The sequence below is a fragment of the Ochotona curzoniae genome, unplaced genomic scaffold (assembly GCF_017591425.1).
Source record: "Ochotona curzoniae isolate NIBS_2020 unplaced genomic scaffold, NIBS_Ocur_1.0 contig_3819, whole genome shotgun sequence".
Classification (NCBI taxonomy): domain Eukaryota; kingdom Metazoa; phylum Chordata; class Mammalia; order Lagomorpha; family Ochotonidae; genus Ochotona; species Ochotona curzoniae.
This window is the reverse complement of record NW_024466004.1, coordinates 28,918,102-28,933,337: the sequence shown is the minus strand read 5'-3', so window position 1 is coordinate 28,933,337 and position 15,236 is coordinate 28,918,102. Positions and strand designations below refer to the sequence as shown.

The window sequence follows — 15,236 nt, the reverse complement described above, 5'->3', positions numbered from 1 at the left end:
TAAAATGTTGAGTAGTTTTTGTACCAATCCACAGGGATGGCACCTTTACTCCAAAGAGTGTATGCAGACGTGTTTTCCTGTCCTCAGCATTGAAAGAGATTTAGCAGGATGATTGTACATTTATAATTGTTTGGTCACGATCTGATCTGGGCTTCTCTGTACAGGTTTAACATGTCCAAAGGTGAAGAAACCACTGGTCATGTTGCAGTCTGTTAAGAGTTCTTTTGTGTTCAGTTCAGTGTTCGGGGGGCTCCCCTTGCCCTACTCAGACATTCAAAACCAAAAGCCACTTTGGCAAGTGATCTCTGCAAGCTCTTACTTGAAATAATGGCTTGAGGGCCCGGTGGCATGGCCTAGAGGCTAAAGTCCTCGCCTTGAAAGCCCCAGGATCCCATATGGGCGCCAGTTCTAATCCCGGCTGCTCCACTTCCCGTCCAGCTCCCTGCTTGTGGCCTGGGAAAGCATTAGAGGATGGCCCAAAGCCTTGGGAACCTGCACCCGTGTGGGAGACCTGGAAAGAAGCTCCTGGCTTTGGATCGGCGCAGCACAGGCTGTTGCAGTCATTTGGGGAGTGAATCACCAGACGGAAGGTCTTCCTCTCTGTCTCTCCTCCTCTCTGTATATCTGACTTTGTAATAAAAATAAATAAATCTTTGGGGCTGACTTGAGCATGCACAGGGTTTTTGCTGTTTATTTTTTCGCTCCCCACCTCCTCCAGCTCACAGCAAAATTCATGTTCAGGCTACATCCATTGGTTAGCCAATTTACTTTTATTATGCAAATGTTTTACAACATACAGAATCATTGCTTCTTATCCATCATCCAGTTTTGGGAATGTTACATCTAGAATTTCCAGAAAGAACAATCTGCCATCCTAATATCTTTGTTTTTCTGCTGTTAATAGATATCTTTAAAGATGGATCACATGATCTTCATAGCATAGCAGTCCCAATATACTGGTTAAGGCATCTAGTGCCTATTTATGTTACATTCATTTGTTACAACCTAGTGTAAACAATGCTTTCAATTTCCTATAAACAGACCTATTTATAAAATATAATCCTAAAAGAACTGCTCTATCAAAAGGTATGTGTTTGCCATTAACACATTAAAGTTTCTCCAACACCTTACCAATTTACTATACAACTTTTCAACTCTGAATTAGTAAATCTGAACATACATTAGACTTTAGACACCTAATAATTAAACAAAGATTTAGAAAGCCTACTAGGTAACATTTTACCTGTTAGGCTAATATCACTTTTCAATAAAACATCATTAATAAAACTTATTAGGTTTCCCTTGCATTCTTGCCATTTTTTTTTCCGTCTCTCTCTTTAATTTGCTTGCTTTGTATCGTTCAGCCATCGACACTAGCTCTTCTGGTATATTCTGAAATAAAAATGTGTTATTAGGATTGAGTCCTATTTCCATAACATATTAAAATCCCTCCCATTCACTCAGAATATGCACATTGCCCAGGATCCTTCCATTAGAATGAAATGTCTGAGCATGCAGGCTATATAACTAAATGGGTCTCAAAGACCCCAAGGCAGGTTACTCTCTGCTTGCATAGGCCTTCTACTGCTTCCCAGTACCCTAAAACAGCTTCCCATAATATTTCCTACATATTCTTACCTTGGGCTTGCTTACCTATTACCCTGGCTTCATTTGTTATACTTGTACCCATTTTTTTTTTTTATTCTCAAAGCTTTCATTGCACACCCGTATTAGAATAAATCCCCCAATTATATGGTGGCATAGTTCCTTGTCTATGCCATAGTTTGTTTTGTCATAACCCTCACACCATATTTTAAATCTTCTCGGATATTTCTTCTTTGCACTAATACCTTCTATAATATACTGTACATGTGATAAAGAGGTAGATTTCTAATGAATTGCAGACTCACCTGATTTGCTCTTTCCAGAATATTTATCAATTCTGAAGCAATTCTCCAATCATTTCTAGTGATTAGAGTTATTGATACACCAGATTTTCTTCAGGATGGGGTGGAAAGAGAAAAATCATGTTAGCTGATTTATAATACGCATTCATGATTCAGCTAAGACTAAATAAAAAACAAACAAACAAACAAACAAATAGGGAACCCAACTTTCTCACTAGCTGAGATACGGACACAAAATAGCAATTTGTAACCCAGACTGTCATCCCTCAAATCAGGAGGGACTAGTTCCAGGGAGGTCCCCTCAAAATACCAAGGCCCTCGGATGCCCAAGTCCTTTTATAGGCATAGATAACTGCCTGTTATTTGCAGCTGCTAAATAGCATGAAAAGATGTCATAGTGTTTTCTAGTCATACTAATAGGACAAACCATATAAACTACATATGAACAATGAGAATTCAGAAACCAGACCATTTCCAGGGTATAACATGCCTACTTACCCAGCTCTCCCAGTGCGTCCTACTCTGTGGACATATTCTTCAATATTTCGTGGGAAATCATAATTATAGACGTGTGTTATGTCATGAACATCCAATCCACGAGACGCTAAGTCTGTAGCAATTAATATTCTCACTTTGCCTAATGAGTAGCAAAGTAAAATTAATTATTCTGACATAAACCAAACTAAGACACCAAGAGAGTAGTTACCATTTTTATCCAATCAGGGAAACCACTATTGCTAATTCTAACTTGTCTCACTTAGGGCTATTTAACAGCTGAGAGGTTTAAAAACAAGTTAAAGTGGTTTCTGAACTATGTCACAAAAAAAAAGTTTTGAATTAAACTGATATAACCTTATTTACAAATTATGATCAATAGTCAAATGTTTGCATTTGTCTTTTAGCAATTTGGCTACCTGATCCTTCAGTTAGAAAGAGGCACCATGGACAAAGATGCTGCTATGCAGCCAATCCTGGTTCTAAACATACCTGTTTTGAAGTTTTTCAATGCTTTCTCCCGATCACTTTGTTCTCTATTGCCATGTAGAGATTCTACTGAAATGTCCCGAAGAACCAGGTCACTCGACAAATGATCAGCCCTGAAGCGAAGAATGTTGTCAGTGATTTTATGTAATTGTATTATGTATCCTTGTTTGTTCTTAATAGTAACCATGATAGCAGAATTTATTTAAGAGAAATAATGGAGCCAGCACACCTGACAGTCCAGGTGATTGTTCTACGACTATCAATCCAGTGGTTTTTTTCCAGCAAAAATCTGAATATCAGATAAGTCATCCTTTTGGGAAATGAGTACATAATTTGATTATAATCAAAGTTCAATTAATTCCATAATGTTGTATATTGATACTGAGGTTTTGTTGGGGCTTTTAACTGACCGGATCTTTACTCTGTTAGCCCTACCTTCAGACCAGAGAAGGTCTCCCCAAGAGGCCACTGAACTTATCTGGACAATAAGACGCTGAACTTTATGCTAGGCATGTGTTTGCAAGGAATGAATCTCAACTGAACTTGAACTATGGTTATGCAACAAGGTGGAGGAATCCACCATGGGGGGAGGGGTATGGGAGGGGTGGGGGGAATCCCCAGCGCCTATAAAACTGCACCACATAATACAATGCAAACAACAATAAAATTAAAAAAAATAATAATCAAAGTTCAAACTACTTAAACTACTTACACAGATTTTCTGCTGACAAAAACTATCACTTTGTCTTTAGGTGACATATTTTCTAGGAATTTCTGTATATGCATTCGTTTCTCTTCTTCTGTAGTGATGATTATATTTTGCTTTACTGTACTTACAGCCTAAAAAAAAAAAAAGATGATTGAAGGTAACACACAATTCCAAATAATATTTGCAGAAATTTCTAACGGAGGCCATCACAACAAAACTGATTATTTCTGCTGAAGGTTTGTAGCTCACCCTTTCGCTTTACTTAGTCATACAGAATAATTTGACAACATCTGAATACTTGACAATAACTAATTCTCATCGCAGCGATATAATCATGGGTGGAAACTAAATACCAATGAGACCATTCTTGGACTTAAAACCTTGTCTTTCTTGATAAGATTTTGATAAATAGAGAAATCATATTATTTCTCACAATTTTGAATGAAATACTAAATTGAAACCAAGGTATAAAATTATTGATTAAAAGAAAAGCTAGTTTCACAATGGAGGAGTCTGATATTTGAATCCAATAGCTTACCCTAACTTCCTAACCTCAGACAGGAAACATGATCAGACAGGTGGTGGTACTGCAAGTTATGAAACTTTGAGGTAAAATAACAGCACTGGTTAGGTTGAAAGGAATCTTTTACACATACATGGAAATTTAGATTAAGCATCTGAATCTGGGATTTGCTCTAAACTGAGGGCTAAGAAGAGTAAGCATGCTAAAATTAGCTATGTTCTTAAATTTCCCTAACACTGCCAATTTAAAATAATTTAATATAGCTTCTAACAGATTCCTGGGAGTTTGTAGATCCCTAACATTTTGATACAAAAAGATGCTTACGACCAGATCCAACGTTCCAACATATACAATCATTGGTTCTTTTAAGTATGATTGTGCAAGTCGACGAACACCATATGGCCAGGTGGCACTGAAAATAAAAATGCAACATTAAAAACTTATCATATGCCAAACATTACTAAATTTCCTTAAGCATACTATCAATCATTTTACTCATGAGAAAAATACAAAAACCACAAAAATCCTATAACCACAGTGTCATAAGCTAAAACAAAGTGTGTATTATGCCAGTTACTAGTGTATCTTTTCGAAAGGATTTAATATAATATATAATTAATTTAACATATAATTTAATTTAACATATAATATAGAATATATACACATTTCCTCTATGTATGTTTCCTATCTTTTGTCTTTACTGTAATTTAATATATTTCATTTTCACTAAAATGCAGACTTTTTGCTTTAGCATGTTACTCAATTATATAACTTTATATTATACAAAATTCTTTATGCCTTTTTCTTTTTCTCTGGATTTAAACTTCCCAATTTTATCTTGGGCAAAAATAAATTCTGTATCCAGGGCCCGGTGGTGTGGCCTTGCGCAGCTAAAGTCCTCGCCTTGAATGCCCCGCGATCCCATATGGGCGCCAGTTCTAATCCTGGCTGCTCCACTTCCCATCCAGCTCCCTGCTTGTGGCCTGGGAAAGCAGTTGAGGACGGCCCAAAGCCTTGGGACCCTGTACCCGTGAGGGAGACCCGGCAGAGGTTCCTAGTTCCCGGCTGGCTTCAGATCAGCATAGCATTGGCTGTTGCGGCTCACTTGGGGAGTGAATCATCGGATGGAAGATCTTCCTCTCTGTCTCTCCTCCTCTCTGTATATCTGACTTTGTAATAAAAATGAATAAATCTTTTTTTTTTATTATTGGTAAGGCGGATATACAGAGAGGAGAGACAGAGAGGAAGATCTTCCGTGCGATGATTCACTCCTCAAGTGAGCACAACGGCCGATGCTATGCCGATCCGAAGCCAGGAGCCTCTTCAGGGTCTCCCACTCAGGTGCAGGGTCCCAAAGTTTTGGGCCGTCCTCGACTGCTTTTCCGGGCCACAGGCAGGGAGCTGGAAGGGAAGTGGGGCTGCTGAGATAGAACCGGCGCCCATATGGGATCCCGGGCGTGCAAGGCGAGTACCTTAACCACTGCGCCACTGCACCGGGCCCAAAAATGAATAAATCTTAAAAAATATATATATACTCTGTATCCAAAACTAATCTCTAATGTTAGAACATTCTAGAAGTATGGTTTTTTCTATAGAAATCTATAATCTAGGAAATCCAACAGTCAGAATACAGTAGTCAGTCATATCACTTTCAAGTCATTTTTCAAACCTTAGAGAATAAACATGGATAAGTTGGAGAATAACCATAACATATTTTACATGTAGTAAATAGGCATACCTACCTCGTCATAATTGTTTGCCTATCGGGGCGTACATCTAACAAAATCTTCATTATCTGGGGTTCAAACCCCATGTCTAACATCTTATCTGCTTCATCCAACACCTGCAATAATAATGAAGAACAGCCACTGGGTTATATTTGTGAAATATCTTAACACTCACCTCTCCTATAACTAAGTAAACTATTTTTATTTCTCCACATAGGCAAAAATAATAAACTTATCTATAGTTACAAGGAACACTGGTTTATTTTAGTTGACTTTTCAATTGCCTATTTCAGGAAAATCTACATATAAAATCTACATATAAAATACCCAGTGCCCAGTGTGATAGCCTAGCAGCTAAAGTCCTTGCTTTGTATGCGCCAGGATCCCTTATAGGTACTGGTTTTAATTCCATTGGTCCCTCTTCTTATCCACATCCCTGCTTGTAGCTTGGGAAAGTAGCCGAGGACGTCCCAAGGTGTCCTAGACCCTGCACTCATGTGGGAGACCAGGAAGAGGCTCTGGATTGACTCAGCTCCAGTCATTGTGGCCACTTGGGGAGTGAACCATCAGATGGAAGATCTTCCTCTCTCTCCTCTCTGTATATCTGCCTTTCCATAAAAATAAATCTTAAAAAAATCCAATGATTAAAATTTTTGTACTTAAGCATTTTCTAATCTTTACTCTAATGTGCTAAAGGAAGTAACTACAGAAGATGTAATAAATCTTCACTTTCCACAGCCCAAGAAATCTCTCAGTGGGAGAATAAGATGGGATCAGGTGGGTAGATAGTTTAAACATTCCTCTCTCCAACCTCTCCCACTCCTGAATATAACCCACTTGTTCTGTGATCTCATCTTCGCAATAAGTTTAGAATGGAAAAATTAAAAAGGGCTCATTTTTCTCCCAGCATTTCAACCCCCTACTCCATAATTACCAAGTAAGTTACACTCTTCAAGTTGATGAAGTTATTCATTTGCAGATCATTCAGTCTTCCGGGTGTTGCAATAATGATATCTACACCCTTTGAAATATCTTCTATCTGCGCATCTCTATCGCCGCCACCATAAACACACACACTTTAAGAGAAAATTCAGAGGTCAAGGCTAAATTTATTACATCAAAACTCCATCTCAATTTTCCTAAGCACTAATTCTATAATGAGTCCAGCGTTATTTGTCCTTTTCTGAGAAGTGCCCACATCTATCACCCCATACGTTCTATCAAGATTCGTGGTTTTTTCTGCACCTTGCTTCTTTACCTTGTGGTTTATTGGATCAAGAATGGGATAAATATGTATTTATCTTGAGCCATTCTGTTTCTGTATAAAACAATGATTATATAAACAAATCACTTAAAAATTTGTGCGGGGTGCCACTTGACATCCCATATGGGCACTGGATTGTGTTCTGACTGCTCAACGTCAATTCAAACCCAGCTCTTTGTTAATGAGCAGTGGAAAATGGACCAAGTGCCTGGGCCTGTGTCTACCACATGGTAGACTCAGATGAAGCTCAGGGCTCCTGGCTTCTGCCTGGCCTAGACCCAACCCTTGAGGCCACTTGAGCATTAAGACAGCTCTGTTTACTGTCCAAAGAAATGACTTACCTTTTAAGATTTTTGTATGAGTACTTCGAGCACTCTGCTTGAACCTGAAGTGCTAATTCGCGAGTGGGTGTAAGAACTAACACCCCAGGTCTTGGTCTCTTTTCACTATGGCAGAGAGAAAAATTAGTATTAAATTATCTGTCTTATTCAGTGCTAATAACTTGTCTGACTTAAGCATATTTGTGAAGTGTATGAGTAAAATTCCCAATCACATGATAGACTGACTTACTAATGGGTAGAATGCCAAAATGTCTCCCTATTCAGTAGATCATTTAAATTGACAAAGTTTAGTTTCTAAATTCTCTAATTACAAAAATTAAGTTGAAAATAAACGTGGAAATACAGAAAAGCTACACTAAATACATCTGCCTTTTCACTGACATTTAAGGTGCATTTTGTCACTGACTAGAACTACATTAAACATGATCATTTAAACAAGCACTCTCCAATGTTTCTTCTAAAGTTGGTAGTAGACACTGCTTATTTTGTGACACATTTTTTAAATTGGCACCATTTAGCATTACCTTTTGAGCAACGCCATAGAAAAGTTAAATTACCAAACTACCAAAAGAGAACTCAGGCATAGGGATTCTTACACTGGCTGGCAATCTAGGTGAATAAATCCAGGCATTAAATATGACAAGGTCTTCCCAGTTCCTGTCTGGGCCACTCCGATGACATCAATTCCTTGTAGGACGATGGGCCACACCTGCGCCTGGAACAGGAAGAACAACATTTAAGTCTGCTTCTCTTTCTGTCTATCCTCTCAGCACTGAACAGTGTAAGTGTGGGCGGAGGCAGGAGGTGTTGGTGAAGTGCTCAGGATAGTTGCTTCTGCTGACTTAGCTATTTATAGTTAGATGATCAGATCAAGAGAATGGGGGTGGAGACATTCAATAAAAACATAATAAGAAAGCATACCTGAATTGGTGTTGGCTTTACAAATCCCGCGTTTGTGATATTTTTCATCACTTCAGGATAAGCTTCAAAAGCGTCTTCAAATGAGCAGGTAGGATTTGGTATAGGACGCTTTTCACCTTCTTTCAGGTCATCACACATTACATTAAAATTTTCTTTCCTTTATAGAAAAGCAGAACCAGATTGAGTGGGTTTTGGATACTTCACTCAGAAAGGTGCCCAATCAGGTCAGATCATGTATGGAAAATCAAAGCCCATCTGGTTACAATCAGATAAAATTACATGAAGACCCATGAAGGCTGGGATATATTATATGAAAACAACTCATCTCCCTGATCCAAGAAGAGTTGGACAGGAAATACGTGAATGGGCCAATAAGTTTGGTACATAAAACAGGAAAGCCAAACTGAGAATTCCTGCATCAACACTGATCATGAGACTTGGCAAAACTAGAGAATACAGCATCCCATGCATATTGTCTCAATCCTCAACCAGCGACTGATGCAAGAACAAGTCTTTTTGGACAGGATCTGCTAGTTGCCTAAGGTCTGAGCCATATATCATTCTATCTTGGATTTATAGTCCTTAACAATAGAACAAAAATAGAACCTTCATAACAAGTGGAGCTGAAGCATCTACAAGCTAGTGCAGATATCAGATAATTTTCTTCGATTTTCAACTACTGGAGAACAGTGAGAAATGTCAGAATAACTGTGGCAGCTTTTATAGCAGTGTATAGTACAGTCACTAACAAGTATCATATTATGTCTCAAGGTTATATCCTATACTTTTATCAATATAGCAGGCTGTATGGGTTTCCCATTAGCACAAATCCCATGGTTACTGTGTCAGTTCTATTATAATCCTCTAGGAACACTAACACAGATGTGGTTCCCCGCTGACCAACACTGACCAACAATGCATGACTATATTCAGTTTATAATTATCTGCTGTAATAAATGTATTCGTAATAATTATCTTAAAAAAACATTTACTGATGCAATAAAAATGACCCACCTCCATTTGTCTATTTGCTCCTCCGTCATTGATTTCGTATTCTCAGATTCTACATAAAAGTTTTTCTTAATTGGAAGTAAATCTGGGACAAAGGTTAAAAAAACAGAATTTACATTGATGTTTGTGAAAAGCTGTCCATACAAAACTCAAAAAAAATTTACTCTTTCCATAGCTGTAGACAATTTTATCATTTGCCACCATAGCTTATGTCATCCTAAAAATTTTATAGTTTTGTCTTTCATAGCTGACAAATTTACTTTCAAAAACAGCAGAACATTTACCTTTTCTTGGAATGTCCATCCTTAATGTCCATTTCTTAATGGTGTCCATCCCATTAAGAAACTGGACTTTAACCCTTACTCTACTATCTAAAACCAACTTTTCAATCGTCATTCTCTTCCCTATCTCCACTCCAGGTTTTCCATCACATATTGCCAAGATTTCTCTATAAACTTACATACAGATGCTGACCAGTTGTGGCATTAACAACCATTTCATTTTCAGCCATATGGTTAGGAGGCTGGGTACGGCTTTTCTCCTTGTTTTTCCCCTTCCCACAGTTATAGAAGGAAGAAAATTTGGAAACATGGGTCTAATCCACTTTCCCCTAACACTTGACCCTTCTTAACCATGATCAACTATGTAAACATCAAAACTTTTAAAAACTAAAAAGTTTTTAAAATTTCAGCCACAATGCATCAATGCCTTAGTTTTTAAATGGTCTATAGAAGTTGCTCTATCTTCACTTCAACCTGATAGCTAAGATTAGTCTAATTTGCTATGAAAAATTGTCCTTCATGACATGTGACAAATTTTATTTAAAATTCAAACTCATACAAAAAGAATGAGTATGTTTCTTATGATTCAAAGCCTTGCTTTGCTCTGCTTAGTTAGAATCTTCCGGGGCCAACTTTGGTTCAAGCACAGTAGTGGTGCAAATTTATCGGTTCTATGTGTATCCCCTCCAGTCTCCCCCACTCCTGGTTTCCTACTTACTTTCAGATTCATTTATTTAGTTGAAAGTGAGAGGGTAGGAAAGGGAGAGACAGAGATCCTTCTTACTCTGATTCACTTGGACACCCGGGATCCCATATGGGCTCCGGATCTAATCCTGGAGAACTTACTTCCCATCCAGCTCCCTGTTTGTGGCCTGAGAAAGCAGTCAAGGACGGCCCGAAGCCTTGGGACCCTGTACCCATGCATGGGAGACCCGAAGAAGCTTCTGGCTCCTGGTTTTGGATCGGCTCAGCTCTGGCCACTGCAGCCACTTGGGGAGTGAATCATTGGATGGAAGGATCTTCCCCTCTGTCTCTCCCCCTCTCTGTATATCTGACTTTGCAATAAAAATAAATAAAATAAAAAAAAAATAAAATAAAATCTAAAAAAAAAAATAAAATCTTAAAACTCAGTTGCTATGAAAAAAAAAAAATAAACTGCAGTTAAAAGGAACACATGCAAATCTTAGCATACAACACTGACCTTCCCACTTTTTTTTCTCCCATCTCACAGCCTCCTCTCGAATTTGATCCCAGTCTATTAACGGTCGAGCTTTAACACCGTTGGCATCTGTGTTTACCTCTTTTTCAGAGGGTTGGAAGGCCACAATATCTGTTTATAAAGTATTTTCACCAAATAATTTACACAGTAAATTGGCACTACAAAAACTCAAAAACCATTTTCTAAAAGAATGCTTGAAATATAAAGTTTTCTATTTTCTTATTACAGTACTATGCCAGTCTTGTTAATGGTTTCTGTTGCTGTTTAGCAACTTATACACTCTTACATCTGTTGAAGAAGGAAAATACTGAGAACACTGCATGCTTCAGTACTGTCACACCCATTACATTATCTCCCGTGTAAGCAGACGGAGACATGAATTCTTGGAGTTAGGCTCCCTATGTGAAACACCTAGAGGCAACCCAAGTTGCACAAATCAAGTTTGTTTTTATTTTCATGCTAATTACTACTGCTCCATAATGGCTTTTTCTCTGGCCTAAATTGATCTGCGGTCATGGCATTGAGGAATTATCATTGTTGATCCATGATCCAGGAGCCCAGGATAAAACAACCACCTTAGCTAACCTGAGCACGTTAAAAGTTTATTTCAATTTCATTTACCTGTGGATAATGAATAATTCTTATCCATATAATAATTACAATTTAAGGGAAAATGTATTGTGAGGTTAAGGAATAGTAATCACTGAGTCTACGACTAAAGCTTGGGATCAAGGAAGGGACAAGATACAATGGCTCAATAATACTGAAAAAAAACCCCGGTGGTCTTCGGTAGACAAAAAAGACTTACCGACGTTGACATTGCTGTGACTTCGATTGTAATTTTCTTGTTTCTTAACCAAGTTATCTATTACCGCTTTTGCTTTGGTCTGCATTGCTTTGTTTCCAAATATTTTTACCTCCGCTTCAGTATCTGTTTCTTCCTGAATAATCTAGATGCAAAGGAAAAGAGTTGAGTTTGAAGTGTGCTTGTCAACAACCACTCACCTCTATAAAACTGAAATTCTATCCAGGTCTCGCATAAGGAAACGAACCAGCTGATGGAAGAACTGCTCATTTAAAAAAAAAAAAGAAACAGATGACTTACTTTTATTTTGGTGTTTGTTGAACTTTGTATCTCTTGTATTTTTGACCCACCACGACCTGTTTTGCAAATTAAAACGATGAAATTAATAAAGAGTACTTTTCTCAAAAAACAATGCAACCTTTATATTTTCCTCTAAACTAAGCAAACAACGGCTCCCAAAGCACAGAAATCATTTTCTGTTGGGAAAAAACAAAGCACCAAGGTTCGCGATCCAGCCCTTGCTGGAAGGTAAAATAAATAAATCATTAAAGAAAATCAAGGGTTTACTAATTGTTTACATATTCTAACCCAGGCTCAAGGTATCCTCATCATGAACAACTACCATATGGTCCAGAGATGGAGAAGTTCGATCCCTGGGACATCTGGGACTGAAACCTCAGTTCACTCAGCACTAACCACTACTAGAGAGGCTGGAATCACTGAAGTGGCCACCCGAGAATACATGGATGAACAAAATGGCAGACAGCACAGCAAGGGATTATCACACAGCACTTTAAAAGGGAATCCTATCACAGGCTACAAAAGGGATTATTCCTGGGCCCAGCACAGTAGGCAAAGTGGCTAAGGTCCTCATCTCGCACACGCCAGGACCCCATATGTGTACCAGCTCCTGTCCCAGTGGCCCCACTTCCTTTCCGGCTCCCTGCTTGTGCCTTGGGAAAGCAGTGGAAGATGGTCCAAAATCTTGGGACCCTGCACCTGCACAGAAGACCAAGGAAGCTCTTGGCTCCTGGCTTTGGATCAGCTCAACACTGGCCATTGTGGAAGATCTGCATAACTTTTCCGTATAACTGATTTCCAATAAAAATAAAAGGGGAGGTGTTACCCCAGCTGGAGTTGAAGCAGTTAGAACTACTGCGCACATGGGAGACCTGGAAGCTCCTGACTCCAAGAGCTGGACCAGTCCAGCTCTGTAGCAGTCACTTGAGGAATGAACCAGTGGATCCCTCTCTAATTTTTCCTTTCAAGTAAATAAATCTTAAGCAAACAGAAAACAGAGAAAGAAACTTTGAAGACTTTACAGTCAGGGAAATAATGCAAATGAAAAAGCCAATCATGGCATTAAAGTAGAATCTAAGGTGATCAAAAAATGAAGATGGGTGGTTGCCAGTAAAAGAGGAAATGAAAACTAAGCAACTGAACAAGGAGTTTTAGTCTTGCAAAAATCCAAAGATCTGGGGCGGGGGAGGAGGGGGCCAACATGGGCTCATCATTAATACTATAATGTATACTTAATGCTAAGTAGGAAAATGACCAAAGTCAGATCCAGATCCAACCTGAGGGGTGCTCTGCAGCTTATACCCCACAGGGGCTCCAGCTCAGGAAGCGTGGCTTTTTCTTGCAAATTTCGTAGTTTTCCCTAGAACTTAGCTGACCAAGCAGTGAACCTGGCCAGTTTACCCACAGGCCTTCTCCCGTACTCCTCCAAAGCTGACATCACAAAATCTGTCTGCTTTCTCAGCACAAGTTTAAAAAGCAAAATATTATCTCCCATACTCAGGGGGCTGTTATAAAACTGAGTCATTCAACAGTCCATAGCAATTATTCAAGTCATTGAAAGAATTCTCAAAAATACATTCTAAAAGGAATTTGAGATGCAACACGTGCTTGAAAAATTGGGCTTGGCGCAATAGCCTGGAGGCTGAAAGTCCTCGCCTTGAATGTGCCAGGATCCCATATGGTTGCCGGTTCTAATCCCGGCAGCTCCACTTCCCATCCAGCTCCCTGCTTGTGGCCTGGGAAGGCAGCAGAGGATAGCCCAACGCCTTGTGACCCGGTACCCACAAGGGAGACCCAAAAGAAGCTCCTGGTTCCTGGCTTCAGATTGGCTCAGCTCCAGCCGTTGCAGCAGCTTGGGGAGGGAACCATCAGATGTAAGATCTTCCTCTCTGTCTCTGTCTCTCTCTCTCTCCCTATATATATATATATGACTTACCAATACAAATAAATAAATCTTAACAACAAAAAAACCCTCAATCACTTCTCAGCCAGGTAAAGAACACAAGCAAAGCTCTCTGGCTAGCCATATCACAACCTGTATGCTTCGACAGTTCTAAATTGTAATCATCCCACATCCCAACACTGATTTTGGTTTTTTGTTCGTTTTCACGCTGCCCAGGGCCCGGTGCAGCGGCCTAGTGGCCAGAGTCCTCGCCTTAAACGCCCCAGGATCCCATATGGACGCTCGTCCTAATCCCAGCTGCTCCACTTCCCATCTAGCTCCGTGCACGTGACCTGGGAAAGCAGTCCAGGAAGGCTCAAAGCTTTGGGACCCTGCACCGTGTGGGAGACCTGGAAGAAGTTCCTGGCTTCTGGCTTCGGACCGGCGCAGCACTCTCCGGCCACCTGGGGAGTGAAAGATCTTCCTCTCTGTCTCTCCTCCTCTCTGTATATCTGACTTTCCAATAAAAATAAAATATATCTTTTAAGAAAAAAGCATCCTTCAGCGACCCTCTTCAATCCCAATTTCTACTAAATGATCTCCTCAAAAAGGTCACCAATAATCTCTCTTTTAAGTTGCATTACATAGTATGGTAGCACCTGAAAGTCTTAAGAGAGTTCCGAAAGCGACAGCTAATTGGAGGCGAGCGGAGTAAGGAGGGGAGCGCCCATGCTCTGGCCTCATGCCGCCTCCCCATCCAACCTCCTGCCTCCCCAGACCCAGCCCACCTCAACCATTCCCCAGCTCTTACCGATCACCATGCCGACAAATTCGCCCTTTAAGCTGAAACAAAGAGGGGGTTCCCTGCGACCAGTGATCACGTCGCCTCCCCAGGCGTCCTCTCTCCATCCTCTTCCTCCGCCGCTCCTATTACCTCCCTGACCTCTTCGCGCTGGTTCCTCCTTGGCCCTCTTCCCCGGAGCCCGCCGTGCAGCTGACCCTGCTTGGGTAGCAACCACCCGGGTAGAGGCGTTGGACCTAGCTTGTTGTCCGGCCATCCCTAAAAGATCCGGCGCTTCCGACGTCCTTCCGCTCTCCCTCGCACACCGCTCTACCTCCGACCACCGACCTGCGGTGTTCCAGCGCTCTGGAGCCCAGCAGCCTCCTCTTAAGGGCCCGGCCACCCCGCCCCGTGCCCGCCCCGTGCCCGCCCTGCCCTCGCCATTGGCTGGCGAGCGCTCTGGGCAGGACCTCCCCCATCGGCCAATCCAATCCCCTCCCGCTCGTGCTCACAGGCTCAGGAAGAAACTGGCGCCCACAGTGTTGCTCTCCTGCGTGGGATTTGTCCCCAGCGCCCACGTG

The 15,236-nt window shown here is 40.4% G+C and overlaps 1 protein-coding gene across 1 annotated transcript; it reads right to left on the bottom strand.

Annotated features, from left to right (window-relative positions):
• Positions 1-757: 757 nt before the first annotated feature.
• On the bottom strand, positions 758-14,932 carry DDX43 (DEAD-box helicase 43). Its single transcript, XM_040983157.1, has 16 exons — positions 14,686-14,932; positions 11,993-12,048; positions 11,696-11,837; positions 10,870-10,998; positions 9,391-9,472; positions 8,377-8,533; positions 8,052-8,170; positions 7,456-7,560; positions 6,785-6,926; positions 5,866-5,966; positions 4,448-4,535; positions 3,604-3,731; positions 2,895-3,004; positions 2,406-2,544; positions 1,911-1,998; positions 758-1,392 (listed from the first exon to the last, which is right to left on the bottom strand). Exons 1-16 carry the CDS (start codon positions 14,930-14,932, stop codon positions 1,279-1,281), a joined length of 1,947 nt encoding a protein of 648 aa, XP_040839091.1. The 3' UTR covers positions 758-1,278.
• Positions 14,933-15,236: the final 304 nt, after the last annotated feature.

Coding starts and splice junctions, on each gene's coding strand:
- DDX43 (XM_040983157.1), bottom strand. CDS start 14,932: ATGGCCGGACAACAAGCTAGGTCCAACGCCTCTACCCGGGTGGTTGCT. Junction 4,536..5,865: donor AGGCAAACAATTATGACGAG/GTAGGTATGCCT, acceptor TTTTATTTTCAG/TGCCACCTGGCCATATGGTG. Junction 1,999..2,405: donor GGACGCACTGGGAGAGCTGG/GTAAGTAGGCAT, acceptor CCCATCCTGAAG/AAAATCTGGTGTATCAATAA.